Source organism: Pectinophora gossypiella, chromosome 28, assembly GCF_024362695.1.
Source record: "Pectinophora gossypiella chromosome 28, ilPecGoss1.1, whole genome shotgun sequence".
Taxonomy (NCBI): Eukaryota; Metazoa; Arthropoda; class Insecta; order Lepidoptera; family Gelechiidae; genus Pectinophora; species Pectinophora gossypiella.
In genome coordinates, this window is record NC_065431.1 from 1842707 (window position 1) to 1867583 (window position 24877).

At 39.4% G+C, this 24877-nt stretch overlaps 2 protein-coding genes across 2 annotated transcripts in view; both read right to left on the bottom strand.

The window, feature by feature from the left end:
• The window catches only part of LOC126379097 (acetyl-CoA carboxylase), a 255256-nt gene that overhangs the window by 27182 nt on the left and 203197 nt on the right, over positions 1 to 24877 (bottom strand). The window lies entirely within an intron of this gene.
• LOC126379159 (organic cation transporter protein-like) overlaps positions 1 to 24877 on the bottom strand; it is a 48237-nt gene that overhangs the window by 18694 nt on the left and 4666 nt on the right. Inside the window, exon 2 of the mRNA XM_050027814.1 lies at positions 3445 to 3882. Coding sequence (XP_049883771.1) covers positions 3445 to 3821 — 377 coding nt within the window. The 5' untranslated portion in view covers positions 3822 to 3882. The remainder of the gene's footprint in view (positions 1 to 3444; positions 3883 to 24877) is intronic.

Consider the following 24877-nt stretch of genomic DNA (forward strand, 5'->3'; position numbering starts at 1 on the left):
TCTTGCTTCCTCCACATTCATCAATCGCTTCATACACGCACGCCGGTTCAGAGTAGATTGTACTGAACCTTTTCTAAGGACATCTCCAATTTTATAACACCCCGAGGTTAAAATACACTTATACCGCTTTAGTTTCTCAATAACAATTAAGTAGTGCTTATTCGAAATTGCTTAATTTAAAAATTGCGTTAAGTAGTTACCTGCTTTTGGATTCTCATTATTTTTTATGACAATAAAAATAATTATAATAATACTATTGCAGGATTTCCAAGATAATATTATTAAATTCTCAATAAAGGTCTGTGCCCACGTGCTAGGCGGTGAAGGAAAACATCGTGAGGTTATGGAGCCGTGGTAGCCTAGTTGGTAGAACGCTTGTCTCTCACTTTGAGGTCGCAGGTTTGAATCCAGTACAGGCCTAAACCAATGATTGTCGAATTTGTTTTCGAATTCACGTTTGGATCATAAATGATAATCACGTGCTCGGCAGTGAAGGAAAACATCGTGAGGAAACCCACATTCCCGAGAAATGCGTTTTTGGAGGTATGTCTAGCCTGTATTGGGCTGGTTTACTCTTCGGCTTGGAAGCTGAGACAGGCAGTCGCTTCTGTAAACAACCGGACCTGTCAAATCTTCAGGTTAGGTAAGCGGACCTTGTGAAAAACTGGACAATGCTAGGGAGATGTATGCAAAATTCTACATGATATCAACTCGGAATCATGGTCTGAATCATCCCTGAAAGTTTTCGTTACGATGTCACTAACATCCTGTTTACCGGGAATTTTGCCCGGTTCGTGCATGGTTCGGTGGTGGTCAGTGACTAAGGTCTAATACCTGTCGGTATTTGTGGGAGACACGGCTTCCGTACCTCACTCAGCAGGATCCACAGAATACCCGCGTCGTGGCTCGCGCCGCGGCTTATGCTGAGTGAGGCCCTTTTATAAAGGACACCACCACCATCGTTGACCAGTTCATACACTCATACATACATAAACTCACGCCTATTTCCCATCGGGGTAAGCAGAGACTATAGAATTCAATTTGCTTCGATCCTGACACACTTCTCTTGCTTCCTCCACATTCATCAATGGCTTCATACACGCACGCCGGTTCAGCGTTCAACTCAATTATTTGTATTTCTCGTGTATGTTGTTTTTATTATGTGTTTTGATTGTAAGTTATGTGTTACTCCGTGTTTTATATTATATATTTGTTATTTGTTTTATATTTGTTACTGTGGTGTCCCTTTATAATAAACGTTTCTTTCTTTCTTTCTAATGGGCGCTGCGCCATACAAATTCATACAAAGAATATTTATATGCCTGCATCGGGATATCGTCCTGGTATGAACACTGTGTAGTGAACACAGACCTTAATATCGTATTCTATTAAGTTAAGTGTTCTTAAAACGGTTTTCTGAAATACGTTACTAAAGGTCACTCTAAGGCATTCAATAATCAGAAATCAGAATCATTTATTCAACGTAATTATCACGGATAAACTTGTTGAAGGTCAATGTAACATTTTTGAATTTACGTCATTTCGCAAGGTGTTATGGCTGAGGAGAAGAAATGACAAGAAACTGCAACAGCAACACATCTTTTAAATCAATGAGGGTACATTACAAGTTATTTAATAACTAGAGGAACACATTCAATACCAGACATTTTTATCATTTAGGTAAGTAATCATTAATCTTATAATAAGCTTTTTTAGATAAAGTAAGCTTCACGTGAGCTTTAAATTTATTTTCTGACAAATTTAAAATATTATCTGGTATTTTATTGTGCCTCCACTGGGGCAATTCCTGTTCGGCGCGTCCTTGCCGCGGGGGTGGGCGCCTCTTACTTCAGTAGGCCGGAGTGAGATGGTGGCTGAGTTCGAATAGGGACCCAGACCTACGGGGTATAACGTAGAACCCTTGCCCAGGGATACGGGTGAAGACCTCAACGGCTGCAGAGGCGGAGATGGGAGCCATCGGTACGGCAATGCAGGACGGAAGGGGCATGTCACAGGGACTGTAACCTGGAACCTGACAGAGGGCAGCAGTAACTGTCAGTACTATTCAGAGGCAGAGGACAGGAGTCCTAGTATGGCTTTGTAATAGACTACTCTGGGCGCCATCCCACTCGCGTCAGACAGAGTACTGCGGGGCGGAAGGCAAGAGGGAAACCACTGCCCTATTTTTCCCTAAAAAGTAGCATGGAGAGTATTCGGAAAATGCTACACCGACAAGAGCGTGGCTCTAAAATTGATGATGATGATGATTTTATTGTAAAAACGTATAAGTACATAACCCCAAAAAAGATGAATTTAATTTACTTAATCTAGAATTTTGAATAGCAATTTTATTTTTATTCCTTGTATTGTAAGTATGCCTTTCACAGTTTCTCGGAAGGAGAGATTACTTTTCAAACAATCAGGTGATCAGCCTGCAATGTCCTAACTAAACTGGGGATCACAAAGATGATTTTTGTTATGTCCCCACCGGGATTCGAACCCGGGACCTCCGGATAGTGAGCTCAACGCTCAACCACTGGACCACAGAGGCCGTTAGGGTGTTATTTTTTTTATTATTATTATTTTCTTATTTTATTTTATTTTTTCTTTTTATTATTGTTCGTGTCATTATATGTTTATTGCACCAGCCCGTGCTCCAATGCATTAACTTCTTTCACCCTAAGGTTGCCTGGCAGAAATTGCTATTTAGCAATAAGGCCGCCTATTGTACTTATGTTTTTATTCGTATGTTTATGTCCTTTGTATATGTCGTTGTGCAATAAAGTATTATTGATTGATTGATTGATTGATATTATGGAACTGAAAGTAATAAAAAAGTACTAAGGTTTTGCGACGGAAAATTCCAATCCTGGATATATCTACCTACATCTATTCCATAGGTACTGTTTCTTAAAGCAAGAGAAGTTACAGTCTAAAAATAACAGTCAGACAACTCAACCTCGTAATCTTTAACCACCTTACAAATAAAAAATAAACCAGGGCTGAACATGGGTTTAAGTATGTGACAGCCAAGCAAAATTGAATCCAATCATCAATTATGAGCTGAGCCCCCTCAGTATTCAATTTGTGAGGTGGAATATAGGTTAAGGTTATTATAAAGTTAGTGATTATTTAGAAGATATGAATGCATGGGATTAACTTTCTGAGAACTGATATTAGGCAGCTAAATTACTCAATTGTATACCAATATTTTATGTTTATTTTTTTTAAAGAACGTCTAGGGCCCTGTGCCGAGGTTTTTCTTGCAGCTTCTTTTCCCCGGCTATACAGGTTGTGAGAAGCTGCAGTAGTTTTAGGCGGATGAGACGATCGTTATGTAAATATTACTATGTTACCTACTCAATATAGATATTTTTGAAATTTGAATTTGATTACACCTGTGTAGGGTATAGCTTAATTGAAAAGAGAAGAAAAATGACTCACCTCTCTTCGACTGTCAGATTGGCCAGCTCGGGCACCCAGCACCAATGTTGTTCAGGCGCTATCGTCATGAAAATTTGCGAAAAATACACGAACGCAACGAAAAACGCAAACGGTATCATAAGTAGGAACAAAATCTTCTGGTAAAGTCCAAATTCCCCCACATATGGCAATAAATCGTCAAAATCCGTTGCTTTTTTCTTTTTTTCTAAATTATCATCCTTTTTGAAGTTTACTGTGGCAACATTTTCGGCTGTATCGTTGACGTAGCCTTTGTTCACAAAGCCGCCACTCAAGTCTATGTTTGACAGGTTGTCTATGGTTGAGTTTTGGCGGGAATCTTCTTGCTCACAACAAGGAGTTCGCTCTTGTGGCGCCATCTTGTTTTTTTATTTAGAGGTTATCTCTGGTGCATGCTATTCTTCTAGGCTGTTGAGATATCTGAAACAAGAAAAATACATTATTAAGCATAAGTATATCGAAAAAAATCCTTATTCAGTAGGTAACATAGACTTTGAATCGTCAAATTTTACAGGCCTTAACCAATGATTGTCGAATTTGTTTTCAAATTCATGTTTACATCATAAATGATTATCACGAATGAAACCCACAATCCCGAGAAATGCATTTTCGGAGGTATGTGACATAACCTGTATTGGGCTGGTTTTCCCTTCGCGGGTTAGAAGGTCAGTAGTCGCTTCTGTAAAAAACCGAACCTGTCAAATCTTCAGGTTAGGTAAGCGGACCCTATGAAAAACGGGATAATGCTAGGGTGATGATTGAAATATCTGTTTCATTCTGTCTAAAGTACCTACCGACTTATGAACAACACAATGTTAAACACAACCTCACTCGACTAAACCTTAACACTATCTAATAAACTTCAAGACCTAACCTGCATTAGGAATGTTTAGGTAGACAACTTAAGTACATAGATGTGGTCCTAGGCCGTGTTACGATAGTACTTGGCTGTTGATTCGAAATTTAGATGAAGTTTTTTTTTAACGTGACTTATTCACTTTTTTTTTATTTTACTCATTTGCCGCAGATGGCGTTAACTACAATACTGAGAACTGATATTAGGCAGCTAAATTACTCAATTGTATAACAATATTTTATGTTTATTTATTTTTTTAAAGAACGTCTAGGGCCCTGTGCCGAGGTTTTTCTTGCAGCTTCTTTTCCCCGGCTAAACAGGTTGTGAGAAGCTGCAGTAGTTTTAGGCGGATGAGACGTTCAAAGTGTAACTATGTTACCTACTGAATAAAGATATTTTTTGAATTTGAATTATAGAAACGACATGTAACCAGGAGGTCTTAAGTGCAACCAGTAAATTTATTACTTTGCAAGAAACTGTTTAGACCTTTTGTAACGTATTTTACCTCTGACTACCCCAACAGGGATATAGGCGTGAGCTTATGTATATATGTATATCGACGGTAAAAAGCAATCCTGCTGTAACCCACAAAATGCAAAATGTTCACCAGAGCCCAAAAACTTTTGAAAAATTTGAAAAAAAATCATATCTCCTAAACTATTACGCCTATAAATGTGATTTTTAGAACCAAAATGTATTTTTTGATTATCTATCAAGGCAAATACCTAAAACTTACTAGAAGTTAATTTAAGCCTATGTTTGTGTGGGTTACAGCAATCGCACTTTTTTTTCTGTTACACAAAGTTGCTGTAAATGAAGCAGGTAAATGTATGGGCCACTCAAAATCAAGTACTTTATTTATACGCAAAATTGCTGTAAATCACTTATAATAACTATTCCTATACAGCAATTTTGATGTAACTGTCACAAGTCTGTGTTAGCTGGTGCACTTAATTGTTTTAACTAACAGAAGTTGTGAATTGATAATAAAATTAAAATGATGTAAGTATGGAATGACAATTATATGAAGTCATTTTAAAATGTTAAAGAACATAAACCCACTAATAAATAGCTAAATTATGAAATAAAAAATTACCATCTTGCATACATCTAAGCAACAATAGTGTACTCCGCCCGCTTAAAGCACGGGAAATACTACCTGCAGCGTGCTATACTATTTAACAGGTAAATTGTGAGATCAAAAAACTATATACACTACTCCTACCTAGGTATCTATTGAAGAAAATACTTCTGTAGATTTGCCGCAAATGGCATTATTTACTTGGCTAGACAAATGGGGGGCGCTGAGGGCGCGTACCCTGTACAAAATATAAGACAACAGGCAGATTAGCCGCTGTACTTAAAGCTTTGAAGGTACTCAGAAGCCAACCTTTCTCTGCGGCTACCCACTCTGCGACCTGAGGCGTGAAGTAGGAGGTGTGATTGGTGGATGTGGTTCCTTAAATCCTGACCATCTGCTGGATTGACTTCCTCTGAACAATGATTGTATGAATTCTTTGCTTGAAGATGTAGGTATGTGTGTATGGTTATCACGAATGTATGGGCTTCTTCTGGGTGGCGATAAATGATAACGCTCAAGTATGATATTTAAAGCACTCTAATAAACTTTTCACAACAATACTGGTTATAATAAATTATGAGACAATGGATTTACATCTACGTTATGTGAAAACGCAGTATATCGGACGGTGGATTAGACGGAAGTGGTGACGTAGTTCGGTTGCCGGCTTGCCGGAGGTAGGGTGGGAACACGCCGATTGATTCACGATTGAACTGTGTCGCCGCTTTGGTCTGCGTCTGTGACTTAATTCTGATCATGTCCCCCCGCGTTGAAAGTATCGCTTTCAACTGAATCTGTAACATGCTTCTTATCTTCTGCTGGGAGCGGACATATCTTATTGAATGCTCTCCGTATCAATCCCTTATTGGTGAGTATGTCTGCTACACGGGCAACTCCGTCAACTCCTGGATAAGTCTTCTGAATTCGTCCAAGGCACCATTTCATTGGAGGTAGATTATCATCTTTGATGATGACTAACGTCCCTTCTTCAAGATTACCTCTCGATGATCGCCATTTTATCTTCTGTTGTAGCTCGGCCACATACTCTTTGTGCCATCTTGTCCAGAAATTCTGGCGCATCTGCTCAACTCTTTCCCAACGCTGCAGCCTTGTTGGGTTGACGTCGTCTAACCTAGGACTTGGCAAAGCAGTCAAAGGTCGCCCGACCAAGAAATGTCCTGGAGTAAGTGGATTCAGATCCTGCGGATCTGGAGACATTGGTGACAATGGACGTGAATTTAAAATGGATTCGATTTGAACCAAAGTTGTATATAATTCTTCAAATGTAAGATGCGAATCTCCTAACACACGAACTAAATGATATTTGAATGATTTGACCCCTGCCTCCCATAGCCCACCAAAATGGGGCGTATACGCAGGAATGAATTTAAATTCAATGCCTTCATTTGCCATTGTATCTGTAACACCGCATGAAATTTGTTTAAGAAAATTGTTAATTTCATTTTTGGCTCCCACAAATTGGGTGCCATTATCAGAGAAAATCGTTACAGGCTTTGAACGTCGTGCAATAAATCTGCGCAAAGCAGCAATGTATGTTTCCTTAGTTAAATCACTGATCAATTCCAAATGAATAGCTTTAACAGCGAAGCACACAAAGACCGCGACATACACCTTAATAAGCTTGCATCCACGTCCCCGTCTGTCAGCAGCAATAAGAGGACCGGCATAGTCTACACCAGTTGTTTGAAAAGGGTAACCAGGACTTACGCGCTGCTCAGGTAATTGACCCATAATAGGATTGATCGTTTTAGCTTTCATCCTGAAACACCTTTGACACCTGTGTACGATCGCTCTAGCCATGTTTCGACCGCCCAATGGCCAGAATTGTTCCCTAATTGAAGACAGTAGTAATTGTGGGGCTGCGTGAAACAGTCGTTTGTGCTCTTCCGTAAATATAAGCTTCGTAATTGGATGTTTATTCGTCAATAAAATTGGGTGCTTTTTGTCGTATTGAAAATGTGAATTGTTTAAACGCCCTCCAACTCTTATCAATTTATCATCATCTAAGAAAGGAGATAATTTTATCAGTGTATTTTTATTTGACAGGTTTTGCTCATTTTGTAACGTTATGTATTCTGGAAATGATTGTATTTGTGATAGTCTTAATAAATGTTTAAATGAATTATTTAACTCCGTTGCGGCTAGTGGACCGCTCAGTTTTGCATCCGAAACACGATTCTTGCAATTGTGTATAAACCTTAATACGAAAGCGAAAGACCTTTTCAGCTTAAGCAAACTTGAAAATTTATTAAAATCTATGACTGAATCATTCACTTCTCTTGCTGCTGCTAAATGTGTAACTACTTCAGGTAGAAAAGTAGAACCTTTGTCAAGTTTAGAAGTAGGCCAACTATTCTCATCTTCGCTGAAAAAGTGTGGACCCTTCCACCACAAATCCAAATTCTGAATATCAGACATATTTATACCGCGAGTTAATAAATCAGCTGGATTTTGATCTGTATTAATATGACGCCATGTATGATTTTGTGACAACTCCTGTATCTCCGCAACACGATTCTTAACAAATTGTTTTAATTTATTGGGTGCTGTTTTTAACCAACCCAATACTATCGATGAGTCAGTCCATAAAACACATTTTTGAATCGGTAATCGAAAGGATTGAATGACTTTGTCAGTTAAACGGGCAGCTATTAAGGCTCCGCAGAGTTCTAACCGAGGAATTGTTACTGGTTTTAAAGGTGCGACTCGACATTTTGCGCATAATAATCGGGACTGTATAATACCGTCGCTAGATGTCGTCCGAACGAACACACATGCTCCATAAGCATCTTGTGAGGCGTCACAAAATGTATGAAGTTCGATTCTTGTCGGATTATGTCCAGACACGCAGCGGGGTATACGCAAACTATTTAAGAATGTTAAGCCAGACAAGAAATTTTGCCAAATCGTAATGATGTGATGAGGCAACGGCTCATCCCATGAGACTTTAAGCAACCAAAGTTTTTGCAATATAATTTTGGCTTGAATAATAAATACGCACAACAAACCAAGCGGGTCAAAGATTTGTCCAATGGAGGACAAAATTGATCGCTTAGTAGGTTGGGTATCGCTTGTAATTGTTTGAGAAAAATATAATTCATCCGTTGCTGGAGACCAACCAAGCCCTAAGGTGGTACTGGCGGTTTCTTGGCCTAAATTCAAGGGAACGCACGAATTAGCTTGGATGACTGCAAAATTCGAAATATTAGATTTTATTTTACGCAAATTAAAACATCCCGTAGATAGCACTCTGCAAACCTCGTCGCGAATCTTAATTAATTCCTCAATTGACTGACTTCCAGTTACCAAATCATCCACGTAAAAATCTTCATCTATAATTTTTGAAATTAAAGGGTTCTTGCATTCAATTGCAAGCTGTTTCAGGCATCTAATAGCCAAAAAAGGGGCCGACGCCGTGCCGTATGTGACGGTATTTAGCTCATACACATCAAGCTCTTTACTAGGATCGTCTCGCCAAATGATTTTTTGCAAAGATCGCTGTGAATCTGTAACTAACACTTGCCGGTACATTTTCTCGATGTCACCAGTCATAACATACGAGAAATGTCGAAATCTGATTAAAATCGAGAAAAGATCGCTTTGCACTGTGGGGCCGATTAGTTGCAAATCATTGAACGATAACCCAGACGACGTCGGTGCACTTGCATTAAATACTACTCGCAGCTTGGTTGTCTCACTTGTTTCTCGTAAAACTCCATGGTGGGGCAGATAATAAGACTGTTTTTTATTATCGGATTTAGATGTATTTGAACATAGTGACATATGACCTAGCTCCTTATATTCGAATAAGAAATCTGTATACATTTGCCTTAATCGTGACTGACGTTGTAAACGACGTTCAAGAGATAAAAAACACTGTTTTGCACGTTCAAATGAATCGCCCAAACATGATTCAGGCATTTTAAGTGGAATCGACACTACAAATCGACCATCTGGATTACGTGCAAAATTCTGTATAAAATGATCTTCACATTGCTTTTCTTCAATGGATAAAACTGGTTCTGAATGTTTCTCTGTCTCTTCAAGCGACCAAAACTTGTATAACTGGTCCTGTATATCTGTGCAATCATTTTGTATCATATTACAAGTAATTACCTGGTTTTTGCTATGAATTGACTGAGCAAGACCACTGGTGGGCCCCGATACTATATAGCCCAATTTTGTTAATTGTAACACGGGACTATGCGGCCCAAGACGTATTTGGCCTTGATCTATAAGATCCCAGAAAATGTCTGCACCTAACAATAAATCAATGTTAGATGGACTGTAGTACTCGGGATCTGCCAATTTCAATTGTTTGGATATATTTAAATCCTGTATACGAGCACTATCCTTGCACAGATTCGCAATGTTTGGTAAAACTAGAAATGACATCTCGACTTTGTATGGGGTTACTCTGGATTCTATACTTGTATTACAACGCTTGGATATCTGAGACACTGAATTATTTATGCCTACCACTGACGTATGTGTATGTGTACATTTCAGTTTTAACTTGGATAATAATGCCTCCGTCATAAAGGATGCTTGGCTCCCGGAATCGAGAACAGCCCTAGCTTCATGACGCTCATTGTATTTATCTCGAATATATACCACCGCCGTTGAGAGCAACACCGGCTCCGTCACGTGAACTGAGAGCGACGTCGCAGCGTCAACTGGTGGCTGTACTTGCCCCTTTGAGGATGAATCAAAATGCAATAATGTGTTGTGTCTATGCCCGCACTGTGTGCACGGACCTAATCTGCACTCGCGAGCCCGATGGCCCTTTCGCAGACAATTGAGACACAATCTCAGTCTACGACAAGACTCTGCTCTCTCATGTGCAGTTTGCCCTAAAAATGTTTCACAACTAAATATGCGATGATTTCCATTACAAACGGGACATGTAAACGTATACGATTGTTGGGTAACTGTAGCTAAGCCCTTTACATGATCGGTATTTGGTTTAATTTTGTCTGTTTTATTATTCATGTATATAGTTTCTAACAAATCAGCCTTATCTTTCAAAAAACTCATCATTTTCGAAAGTGTGATTGCATCGAGTTTATTTTTATGTTCTTCCCATTCGCGGGATGTTTTAGCATCAAGTTTGGAATTAATCAAGTAGATAATAAGCGTGTCCCATGACTGTGTAGGTTCCCCTAATATTTTTAAAGACCTAAGATTTTTAGAATATGTGTCAATAATATTTCGAATTGACTGTGCCGATTCTTTTTTGATTTGTTCTACACAGAATAAGGATTGAACATGGTTTTGCAGCAACAGCCGTTTATTATCATAGCGATCGCACAATAATTTCCAGGCGACGGTGTAATTGTTGGATGAAAACTCCAACGATCGTATTACCTGTGCAGCACCACCCTCCATAGAAGCTCTCAAATAATGGAATTTTTGAATGTTGTTGATGGATTCATTTTTATGTATCAACGACGAGAATGTATCGCGGAACTCAAGCCAGTTCTCATATTGGCCGCTGAACTTGGGGATCTGGATGGTAGGTAACTTAATGCCGCGAACCACTTTGCTCGCTGAAGACTTTCCTGAAACATACGATTCCTCAGATGAGTCGTTATCATCATCACTCTGCGACGATTCATTGCACTCACACATTTGCATAGCCTTGGCTGAAATAGCATAATATTGATTCTCAAACTCTTGTCTCTCGGATTGTTGTGTTGCTATTTCACTTTCATCCACCTCACATTCGATACAAGTTTGAACTTCATCGAAATGTTTGTAAAATTCGTCTACTTTGGATAAACGGAGTTTTAATTCCGTTTGTTGCACAATAGACAACACAGGCTTTAAGCTGCTTACATAATTAGCAAATGTGGTAAGCCTACCCTTTAGCGAACCTCGTTTTCTAATTAAATCCTTTAAATCTAACATTCTGATGAGCTATGAAAAACGTTAAACAAATTATTTAATTAAGTACGAAAATAAATAATAATTATTCTTGATTTTATTATCTATAAATAACCAATCAATATTCTATAAATAAACTGATTTTGCGTTTTACTTACGTAAAAAGCAAATAATGCAATTAGATTTTAAAAACAATATAAAATATAAGTAGTAAACAACTTTGGGTTCAATTCACTAACAAGCCGTAGGCATTATAAAACTGCATTCCAAAGCGCCCGGCTTCCAGCTACGAGAACAAAAGGCTACGTCACGCGTAGCCGCTGATCAACGCGCTTCTATGTTGTAAACAACTCACGATGTTTTATAATAATAGTGAATTAGATAACAAAGTAATCTATATGCGTGGTTATTGCACATAAATTAATGTAATAATTAGAAATTAATATTAAATCAAATTACCAGGAATATAACTGGTTAATTACCTCTTATAATGTGAATTAATAGAAATAGGTAACTTAATATTATTGGACGGGCTCACTTTAACTACTTCACTTCAGTTCACGGTATCTGACTATTCATAAATTAAGGCTGATTCTTACTTGCTTGTAGCACAAGTGGGTACTTAGCTACGGTATTCTCCACGCTATATAATTCGCTGATTTATCTTTCAAATCTTCTTCCAAAGATTAATCCGGCTCGAAGGACCATTGATTGGTGGATGTGGTTCCTTAAATCCTGACCATCTGCTGGATTGACTTCCTCTGAACAATGATTGTATGAATTCTTTGCTTGAAGATGTAGGTATGTGTGTATGGTTATCACGAATGTATGGGCTTCTTCTGGGTGGCGATAAATGATAACGCTCAAGTATGATATTTAAAGCACTCTAATAAACTTTTCACAACAATACTGGTTATAATAAATTATGAGACAATGGATTTACATCTACGTTATGTGAAAACGCAGTATATCGGACGGTGGATTAGACGGAAGTGGTGACGTAGTTCGGTTGCCGGCTTGCCGGAGGTAGGGTGGGAACACGCCGATTGATTCACGATTGAACTGTGTCGCCGCTTTGGTCTGCGTCTGTGACTTAATTCTGATCAAGGTGTATTTTAAAGTACTCTCTTGCGCGGTGACAAACGATACCACCGTTACCGCTCCTGAGACAGCGAGTCTCACCGGGAAGAGTGTAGTAGCTAGTGCTCTGTGAGACGGCCCGCTAAGCTTCGTACCGGTACAGTCCTGCCACGCCTAGGCCGTTAAGGTCGAAGCATGGCTCTCCCAATGGCAGGCGTGACAAAGGAACGAACGCGCACATTTGTTCGCTCGCGCATCCCTATGGCGCCAGCCGCTGCTTCAAGCCGCAACTCGCCGCACACCAAATACGACGCCCACGCCATATTTCGCTTGCGGAGATCTTCGGCTATCCCCTTTTCCACTGCCGCTACCCCAACTCCCTAGAGCAGAACATGTCGGGAATAAGAGGATAACAACACCGCCAGAACGGTAGTCAACGCACCAAAACCTATATCGATCTCCGGTTTCTCCATGCCCTCTTTGGACATGGAGACGACACCACCGCGCTCATACGCGGCGGTTTACACTACCCCTGGCTCACCCCCACATGCTCCTCCATGTCTATCCCTGCGGATGACGCCCACGCCTGCGCCCGCTCTAGCTCCGGTGAGTTTGCAACCACTGCTCGCAATTGCGAGCAAGAAGGTTCCGCCCACAGTGGTGAATCATCTGCCCAATTGGACGCACCACTTCCGACAGGTGTGGGATAAGTTAGGCCATGTTCGCAACGCGCGTCCGTACGACAAAAGAGTACGCTTCGTGGCGAAAACCGATGAGGAGTTCAGGCTTTACCAGCGTTACGTCACCAACCTGGAGAAAGACACTGGACTCTTTTGGTTCACGTACACAACCCCGATGGAACATTCGCTGAAACTGGCGACCCGCGAATTACCGGAGGATACCGACATCGCAAAACTCGAGGAGGAGCTGAAGAACCGAGGCTACGAACAGGAGTATATCCGGTCCATCCAGGCCCGAACAGGCAAGGTTGGCTGCATCTTCTTCGTGGAGATCCGGCAAACACTGGGGTTCCAAAAGATCTACGAAACCTCCGAACTCCTATATGCATGCCCGGTATAAAAGTTAAACCATAGAGAAGACCCAAGCGCCACAGTGCCACCACTGCCAATAATTCCGGCACAGCAGCCACAACTGTCATCGTCCCATAGCCTGCGTGCGATGCGGTATGAGCCATGTGGCGAAAGACTGCATGCCTCCCCGTGAGGAACCGGCTACCTGTTGCAACTGCAGCGGACTTCACCCGGCTAACAGCTCATCCTGCCCGGTAAAAATGCGCGAGCTGGCAACACGAATGGAGGGCACTACGCCATCAACGAGTGCAAGAGCCTCGAAACCCACAGCAGCAGCTACCGTCGCGAAGCATCCCAGCGAACTGACAGCCCAGAATTCGCACTTGGCAGCGGCAACCGTCCAGATGAACATAAACCGCACAAGTCGAAGCAGTCACGCAAGAAGGCAAAACCTGCCCTGTCTGCCGCTGAGGATTCCGAACCACCACGACCAACACCAACCGCAACAACAACGGCGGTCGCCGCCCCTCCATAGGAAAAGAAGGCAAGGCGGAGACATTACTTCCTACAGTGAATAAGCTGGAGATGCTGGAGCAGACTATCCAGCTACTCTACGATATCCTGGACGCCATCCGAAGCAAGATAGATCCGGTGCCCATTATAGTGAGAGGCTTGACCTCACTACTAATCCAGTTCAGTGGCGGTATTGACCATCTCCATTGGACTGCCAACGACTAGAACGAGGCTGTCCACATCTACTACTCTTCGCTGAATAATTAGTATAGTGGTCATCTTCGAGGGTGAGTGACGTTTCCAAGTGGTAGTTAACAGTCGTCGCCCCAAAGCGTCCACCTTCTTCAGACCGAGCAATATGACGGAGCAGCCCTCCAACACCGGACGACAGTATAAAACTGACGACCATCGCCGCAAGCTGACGTGCGCTCACCGGGCCTACCCCAACGGGTAACCACCCGGTGGGCTTGACCTCGCTAGTGGCAGATATAAGGATTAGACCAACTCCAAATGGACAATCCCGTGACCCACTCGTATAAGTAATAATATAGTATTTTATGCAACAGTTGTATAAGAAGGGTCAAAAAATGCGAGTGGCGTGAGTTGCGATGTGAGCCTTGGCGAACATCGCAATAAGAGACGCCACGAGCATTTTTTGACCTAGTTATACAACGTTGCATACAATACTTTTTCTACGACGACGTAATTTTAAACGAAACACAAAAATTTTCCAATTTATTTTCCAACGCGCGGGAAAATGGCGGCAAATGTATACTTTTTTTTAAAAGTATATCTATGGCACCAAACAAAGTAAAGGTGCCAGTTTCCAGGTCAAAAAAAAAAACAACAACAATGCTTTTTTGGCGACATTATAGTACAGTTACACTTTGTAAACAATGCTTTTATAGGCCATAGAGCGTACACTTTTTCAAAGAGTTTAATTATGTATGTACTTATATTAGACTTTTTGGTTATTTAAATGCCAGATTAAAGTAGAGGAGTAGAAAAAATAATAAAAAAAATGACTCCATATTGGTAGCGTAAGATAGTTACAGCAAATATGTCACTCCTTCCCGACTGTCGCGGAGTAACTGAGCGACGCGGTAACCCGCGGTCATATACGCGCGAGCGCGTATTATAATGGTGGTAAATGCGCATGACCAGTAAATAACGATGTTTTTAAATTGGCGTAAGTTGTCATTGTCTGTAATATCATACTTGTTTAAAATGTAGTAAACAACGCCGATCAACAGATTATTGTCTAATAAATGTAGTAAACACAGTACGTTACTTAAATGTGTTATGCAATTATGCAGTAACCCGCACTGTTCACCATTAAATAGTGCTGTAACTACAAAGATCAAATTATTTGCAAAAGCAAAATTGATGTAAAAGACATATCACAGAAAAATGCTGTTTTTAATGCTATTTACAGCAAATATTCAGTTGTCTTTTTGGAAAAATAAGCAAAATCCCAACGCTGTACAGAAATTTCTAGAGGTCGTAGAGCCATGGGAATAGGACCATTCGACGCAGAATTTTTTTCTGATTCCGAATCAAAAATAAAAAAATTTTGGCCAGGGTGTGGTTTACAGCAGGATTGCTTTTTACCGTCGATATACAAATTGTTACTGCTAATAGTACAATTATTATTTAAATTGTTTCTCTGACATGATTGATAAAACCTTGTTCTGTCGACTGTGTGGCGAATAATTATTTATTTTTGCAAACATGACCTTAACTTATTGAAGTTATCATTCATCAACGGTAACTGGGATTTTGAGTGTGATGCTCTGTCGCGGGGCCACCACCTCCAATTCAGTTGAAAACGATATAGATTACTGTACGTACCATGTACATAGTGTACGTGAAAAGATTTTATGTGTACGTGCTATAATTAGAAAGAAAACAACAAATTAAAGTGGCTTCGCTGGAGAGCATACTCCCCAGCGGAGCCACTCAGTTTGCATACTTCGAGATGTTTTCTTCCTGTAAATTGAAGTATAGTTTGATGTACGTACTACGTACATAGTGTACGTGAAAAGATTTTATGTGTACGTGCTATAATTAGAAAGAAAACAACAAATTAAAGTGGCTTCGCTGGAGAGCATACTCCCCAGCGGAGCCACTCAGTTTGCATACTTCGAGATGTTTTCTTCCTGTAAATTGTAGTATAGTTTGATGTACGTACTACGTACATAGTGTACGTGAAAAGATTTTATGTGTACGTGCTATAATTAGAAAGAAAACAACAAATTAAAGTGTATATGACGGCATGAACAAAACGTGAAGCGCTGAAGATTTTAAGAAACAATCTCCTTGCGAGAACTTTTTATCTATGCACAAACTACTAAGAGAACCTATTTCAGACGAACGTCTCTCATACAAAACAAAGAGCCTCAGAATTTAGAGTATGACACTTGATTTGACATATAAAATTATATTGCCACACGCAAAAATAATTGTGGGGTTGCCATAGTAATGATATGGCACGGCGTGGCAGTAGTGATAGCTTTAAATTATTTAGATTACTTTAAATTTTGATGACAAGGTTTATAAAAAAAAGACTGCAGTTGTATCACATTTTATTTTTTAATTTTGTTTTATATTTTATGGATTTTTTTTCTGAAATAGAGCTTTATTATTATTATTTTAAATATGCCTTTTTGCATTAATGGCAAACTTTCCTCTAAACTCTCTAATCTAGAGACATCTGTACCCTTTAATATTTTGTTTATAATAACACTGCTAATCTTGAGAGACCCGGATAGTTTTTAATAAAAATGTCTTTGTGCAATCCGCATGGCAAACACAATTGTTCCCAGTAGTCCTAAGCCTTCGCAAATTGTCATCACACAAACACTGTAACTTCTGCACTTCTAGAGTTCTTCCTAGCTCACTTTTAGGAAACTGGTGAAATATAGCGTCTTTTCGTCTTTTCGCTTACTTATCTTACACTCATACTGTATAGATATCACAGTTTTCTAGTTGAGAGGCTAACTACGGAATTTATTCAACGCAAATTTCACTCGATCACTTACATTTATAAAACTACAATGAAACAATGATTGATTTTGGATTTTGTTTGGTTAGGACGCCGGGCGGGCAGCGCCTGCCCTTGTGTCTATGTTTATATCCTAACCTAAGATTGTCCCAAGATGGCGGAAGATCGCAGAGGGGTGAAATGAAGTAGGAGAGGGGTGAAGTAGCTGTCATTTTCTAAACTCGATACATTTGCGCTATGGTACAATTTTTTTGTATGAACGTTTCCGGCCGTGTATCTATGACAGATTTGACATAAATTGTCAGTGCCGTACCGATCCGTCACTAAACCTTGTCATCAAAATTTAAAGTAATCTAAATAATTTAAAGCTATCACTACTGCCACGCCGTGCCATATCATTACTATGGCAACCCCACAATTATTTTTGCGTGTGGCAATATAATTTTATATGTCAAATCAAGTGTCATACTCTAAATTCTGAGGCTCTTTGTTTTGTATGAGAGACGTTCGTCTGAAATAGGTTCTCTTAGTAGTTTGTGCATAGATAAAAAGTTCTCGCAAGGAGATTGTTTCTTAAAATCTTCAGCGCTTCACGTTTTGTTCATGCCGTCATATACACTTTAATTTGTTGTTTTCTTTCTAATTATAGCACGTACACATAAAATCTTTTCACGTACACTATGTACGTAGTACGTACATCAAACTATACTACAATTTACAGGAAGAAAACATCTCGAAGTATGCAAACTGAGTGGCTCCGCTGGGGAGTATGCTCTCCAGCGAAGCCACTTTAATTTGTTGTTTTCTTTCTAATTATAGCACGTACACATAAAATCTTTTCACGTACACTATGTACGTAGTACGTACATCAAACTATACTTCAATTTACAGGAAGAAAACATCTCGAAGTATGCAAACTGAGTGGCTCCGCTGGGGAGTATGCTCTCCAGCGAAGCCACTTTAATTTGTTGTTTTCTTTCTAATTATAGCACGTACACATAAAATCTTTTCACGTACACTATGTACATGGTACGTACAGTAATCTATATCGTTTTCAACTGAATTGGAGGTGGTGGCTCCGCGACAGAGCATCACACGATTTTGAAGTGTTGGCTCTATGCATGCGTGTGCTATGAAAAAATAGTCACGGTTAAATAGCCGTGGTCTAGTGGTTAGAGCGTTAGGCTCACGATCTGGAGGGCCGGGCTCGATTACTGATGGGGACATTTCGAAATCACTTTGTGAGACTGTCCTTTGTTTGGTAAGGACTTTTCAGGTTTGAGTCATCTGATTGTACTAAAAGTAAGATGATTCCGTGCTTCGGAGGGCAAGTTAAGCCGTTGGTCCCGGCTATTAGCCGTAAAAACACCTCCACCAACCCGCAGTGGAGCAGCGTGGTGGAGTATGCTCCATACCCCCTCCGGTTGATTGAGGGGAGGCCTGTGCCCAGCAGTGGGACGTGTATAGGCAGTTTATGTTATGTACTTGTGGCTCTGCCCACCCCATTTGGGATTATGGGCGTGAGTTTATGTATGTATACCCGTCATCTTCTTATCCGCCGAAAGGGAAAGGGACGGATGATTGTCAACAAGTTAATTTTAAAACGAATGAATAACCCGAGCGAATAAAATAGGCAAGATCGCTGGTATTGAAATCCGTTTGACGTGTCTACTTAACTCTGTCGGGTTATTGGCTGATGTAAAATTTTTAGACGGTTGTTTTAGATTTCTGCTTACCTAAAATTGACGATCATCATCATCAATTTAAGAGCCACGCTCTTGTCGGTGCAGCATTTTCCATGCTACTTTTTTAGGGAAAAATAGGGCAGTGGTTTCCCTCTTGCCTTCCGCCCCAAAAAAATTGACGTGTATTCCATAAATTTTATGCCTGTCGATTACCCGTCCCTTTCTTTTCCATCGGATAAGAAAATGACAGGTTTAACTTAAAATAAAATTAGATGGCGTCTGCGGGAATTAGCACCATTACCTGTCTGTGTGTACAGTCATGAGCAATATAATGTACCCACTTTAGGACTCTGTCGCACTAACATATTTGACCATTAGGGAGACTTACAGTTCAATTTGTCAAGAAAGTTAAAGTGACATGGTACCAAAATGTATACATATTAATTTAATGCTCGTGACCGTATACATCTCTGCCTAGCCCTTCGTGGATACGGGCGTGATCTGCTATTGCTTAAGTGACAGTTAACAGATGTCTTGTTGAGATTTATGCTGCGCACCTGTTTGCGCAGTGGTCGCTAGTTGCGAAATATAACCTTGTGTGGCGTACTTATTGCTAGGACCGATCTAGAATATTGAACTAAGTACAAGTCTGTACATTTGTCGTGGCCAGGGGGCTTAAAATGGCCACATCGAAGCAATTCATCTAAGAAGACTTATTGTAGATTTGCCGCAGATGGCATAGTAGCTCAAGTACGTGTAATTGTGTCTTGAAATTCGATTCTTACGTGGCTATAGTGGGTATGTGCGTGAGTATATGTTCAAATTCAAATTCAAAAATATCTTTATTCAGTAGGTAACATAGTTACACTTTGAATCGTAATTTTTTACATAACGAACGTCTCATCCGCCTAAAACTACTGCAGCTTCTCACAACCTGTATAGCCGGGGAAAAGAAGCTGCAAGAAAAACCTCGGCACAGGGTCCTAGATGTTCTTTAAAATAAATAAATAAATAAACATAAAATATTGATATACAATTGAGTAATTTAGCTGCCTAATATCAGTTCTCAGACAGTTAATCCCATGCATTCATATCTTCTAAATAATCACTAACTTTATAATAACCTTTTTTGGAAAGTTTTTGTTTAACTACTGTTTTAAAGCAGTTGAAAGGCAAATTCTGAATGTCAATGGGAATCTTATTGTAAAAACGTATACATTGCCCCTTAAAAGATTTTTAATCTTATGTAATCGACTGACTTGTAAAGCAAGTTTATTTTTCTCCCTCTAAGGGTGTGGGCAGAAAATAGACTGTCAAAGACAAAAAAAAAATGCATAACTTAATCACCACTTTGCCTAAAGTAAACATATTTGCATATTTATAAAATTAATTGTTTAATTACTTAAACTTTGATATATATTGACGTCTATAGTGTCCTAAATAATAAATGTTTCTTTCTTTCTTTCTTTCTTTCTTTCTTTCTTTCTTTCTATTAATATATTCGACGAATATTTTACAATTAATTAATAAATTAACTTTTTCTTATTCTGTATCAAGGCACATCCGTATTTTCGCATTGTTATTACAACATCACAGCGTACAGTCATGAGCAATATAATGTACCCACTTTAGGACTCTGTCGCACTAACATATTTGACATTTAGTGAGACTTGCAGTTCAATTTGTCAAAAAAGTTAATGTGACATGGTACCAAAGTGTGTACCCCTTCACCCCTTCCCCCTCATCTCCTTCTGTTATGGGGTTTTCTTATACTATGCCTTATTCTATGCTATAGGTTAGGATACCCAGCGAGGCTCTGCACGGTAACCGCGCCGCGGCGCGAATTATATCGAGGCCTTCGACCAATAGCCGTTTGAAATCCATCTACGTAGATAGCATTCGTATCGTTTATTGGCCGAAGCGCGCAATATAATTCGCGTAGCGCGCGGCGCGATTGTCATGCAGACCCGGCTGATTAGGCTAGTACAAAATATAAACTGCGTTCAAGGACTGTTGCGTAGGCAAAAGGCGCGCCTATTCCGGAACCAACAACTACTAATTTAGGTTTACTTATGGTTAACTTTCAAAAGTAACCTTAATCCATGCTATATCTCACTAAGACACCATGTTGGCGCCATCATCATGGTCGATACCACGGAATAGAAGGAAGAGGATGGAAAGGCAGATAAGGCGGATGGTGGTTAGATTATGGTTAGGTATATTTTTGGTAAATATGTATTTTATTATATTGAACTAGCGACACCCGCCCCGGCGTCAGTCGGGTGCAATGCTGAGGAAAAAATTAAATTATTTACGACATCACATTATAAACCTCAAAAATAACTGTATTTCTCCACTATTTAAATTTAATTATAATACTATTTTTATTTTTTTATGTGATTTATGTGCAAAAAAGAGTTTTTTGTATTGTATTGTATTGTATTTACTGCATGTTATTATACATATAAACCTTCCTCTTGAATCACTCTGTCTATTAAAAAAACCCGCATCAAAATCCGTTGCGCAGTTTTAAAGATTTAAGCGTACATAGGGATGTAGGGGGATTCTCTTAAAATGCATAAATGGTTTTGTCATAATTTTAATTATCATAATCCTTTTTGCATAACGTTTTTTAGCATAATAGCACTTTCCCATAATAACATCTAAGAATACTGGTTTGTTAGGTATAACTTATTTTTGGACTAATATTTGTTGGTATAAATTTGATTCGCATATAAATAGGTATCCATAATTCTTTTTTAGAATAATACGTAGATAAATGTTTTGTCATAATTTTTACAAGGCATAACGGTAGGTTAGGGTGGGGCGGAGGTGGCCCTTGGGCCACCCCTACGCCGCCAGCATGTTTATCTTACACACGAAAAGTATACTGAATGATGACCAACAGCATGAAATAGAGTCAAAAAATATAAAGTGACAATCATGAATCAAATGCAGCCAAGGAAAAAGTAAGTTTCGGAAATGTTAAAAGTTGTGCAAAAACTTTTCTTATTCGGAGTATAGTTTTTATGCTTATAATAATTATGCTTATATATCATTATTGTCATTAATTATTATGCTTATCGTAGTTATGAGTTTCAAAATTATGCTTAAAAAGTTATGACAAATTAATACTATGCGTAACTAATAATAGGACAAGTAACATTATGCCATGGTAAATTATTACATAAAATTTTATGAGAAAAAAATAGAGAACCGATGTAGGGACAGAAAAAGTGACTTTGTTTTATGCTATGTAGTGATTTATTAATATAATATATAATAATTATGTAAGTATAGTAAGTATAGAGTATTTTATTATATATTATTAAATTTAGTTTTACTTTTAGGTATTTATTTTTTCTTGCACCATCCCGCATCCAAGTTGTTTGTAAATGTTTGTTTCCTTTTGGTGGTCGCCTGGAAGAAATTGCTCTAGAGCAATAAGGCCGCCCAAATTGTGCTGTATTCATGTGTTATGTCTGATTGTTGAAATTTAGTTCTGTGCAATAAAGTAATTATTTGATTTGATTTGAAAGGCCCTAACGCGCATTTTTTTACCTTTGATGGGTTCGCTCTTGGCCCCAGACTTGTCCGAAGGAATTGACGAGACCTAAGATGGAGCGAGCTCGCCCAGAAGGTGCCTGTTCACTCTAGCCTTGAAAGCACCCGGGTTATATGCATTCGGAAATACAGAAGACGGCAGTTTTTTTTTGACGTGACTTATTGTAGATTTGCCGCAGATGGCATTAACTACTTGGCCGGACAAATGGGAGCGCTGAAGGCTCTCATCCGGTACAAAATTTAAGACAACAGGAATGAGGGTGCCCAGTTGGGCGCGAACCTCGGCTCTGGGCGTCGTCTGAGAGGAAAAATATTTGAAAGGATTAATCGACCATAGTGGGTCGATAGCGATAAGCGCTGATTTAAGGAAATCGTCGACCACGCCGGCGGGGTCGGTGGTCCTGAAGTGAGGGTTGAACCGGCGATAGCGGTTCTCATGCAAAATGCGCGCTAGGGCCTTTCCAACTTCTTTCTTCTATTTCGTGACATCGTTAAGAAGAAAAAGTAGTTGACAACTAGTTGACAAATTCTGTAGCGCATCAGGCATGTTTGCCGAGGCACACACAGATGGCTTTCATGCTATTGTGCGGAAGAGAGTTGCCTCAATAATGCGGCGTGTGCGCGGGAGGCCCAGTATAGTCCTGAAGGTGTTGTGTGACAGACCTGATTGCCCAATATGGGCATACTGGACGGACCTCCATATTATACCAGTCAAGCCGGGATATGGTGTCCGCCGGTAAAATCGGGTCTGATAAATTTATCATATTTTATTTTTGTTGCTTTTGTTTGTTTTATGTACCTGTTACTAACATTAGGTTTAAGTTACTTTGCACTTACTAACATCTATGGATTTCAAATCCGAAATAAATTCTTATTCATTCATTCATTCATTCAAATTACCTAAAGGATTGCCTGAGTACTTAGTACTTTTATTTAAACCTAGACTTAGGCATTAAAAAATCTATTGTATGCTAAACAGACATTTTTAATTGTTCTGTAACCTTACAACTTTACTAACGCACTTCACAAAGCCACATTTCCGTCGACTCGCTTCTAAAACTACTCACGTTTAACTGCAAAATTAAGTTTGTATTCAAAACTTTTTACAAAGTTAACGTTACTGTTGGCTAAAAGGATTTCAGTATGCAGAATTGTTGATTTAAAGCCGATTTTAGGTTTAAACAACAGCATTTGACGTGCAGTATTGACACTGACCCCGTTGGGTACTGATCACGAATAACATTTTTTTTTCTCGGATGTAATAAAAAAATGGACGCGGCAAAATTGAATGTAATGGATAGGTAGTTTGAACAATCGATTTATTTTCATAATTCATGAGATGCTATAGTTATTATCGATCTTTCAAGATCATTTTGTAGATCAGTTTTTAGAAGTGAATTAAACGGTTAATTACCATGTTATTCAAGATCGTTTAAGTATTGTGTTATAGTTAGAAATGGAAGTAAAATTAGGCCAGGAACTGGTACTCATTCTAGTCTGTAAATTAAAATCGTGTTTGTTTTTGTGATATGTCCCCACTGGAATTCGAACCTGGGACTTCCGCATCGTGAGCCCAACGCTCAACCACTGGACCACGGAGGCCGTTATTTTGAAGGGCTAATTTGTACTTACGTTTTTACTTCGCGACTTATTTTCAAATTTTATTTAAGAACTATGCTACAATGACTATGAAATTTCACCGCTTTTATTGATCTTCTTCTTATCGTGTGGGTTGTGAGGTGGAATACCAGCCTCATCAACCCTGGTGTCAGAGTTATAATTGAGCATTACATATTTACATCATTAAGTAGTAACCAGGACCGACGACTTAACGTGTCTTCCGAAGCACGGATCATCTCACTTTCGGACAATCAGGTGATCAGCCTGTAATGTCCTAACCAAACTAGGGATCACAAAGTGATTTTTGTGATATGTCCCCACCGGGATTCGAACCCGGGCTTTTATTGATGACGTCACAGGACAGTATTTCCATACAAACTCCAAAGAAAACTTTCGTTTTGACGTTTCGTAAAAAGTATCTTTTGACTAGGTTGTCAAGTCTATTGCGTTGAATAAATGATTCTGATTTCTTAATATACCATATCCACTTTCTACCTTAGTTGCTTTCTTACCTCACTCGTTTGAAGCAGGCAATAAACAACTACATAATCACTTAATAAGGCCGCATTTGTACTGTTGCTAAATGTTTTAAAACTGTTTATAACTTTTGTTTGTGTACAATAAAGTACATTTGATTGATTCATTCATTTTAATGACCGGGTGAGAGCCTTCAGCGCTCCCCATTTGTCCGGCCAAGTAGTTAATGCGATATGCGGCAAATCTACAATTAAAAAAAAAACATTCTAATGCAACCCACAGCCGAGCCGTGGTAGCCCAGTTGGTAGAACGCTTGCCTCTCACTTTGAGGTCGCAGGTACGAATCAACCTAAACACTTATATGCATTGGGAAATAAAGAAGACGGCAGAGAATTCTACTCCGTAGCAGTGCGTATAATGAAGGACGATGCGAAGCGCTTTGTGCGAATAGTTGGGATATCCATCAAATAGGGATGGAACCCGGCACGTCTGGAAGTCCGAAGATAAAAGGGGGATGGTGGAATGAGCTCTTGTAGATCGCGGGCACACTCCCCAAAGTCTGTAGAATACCGACATACTGGCGATAGTATTGAGTGG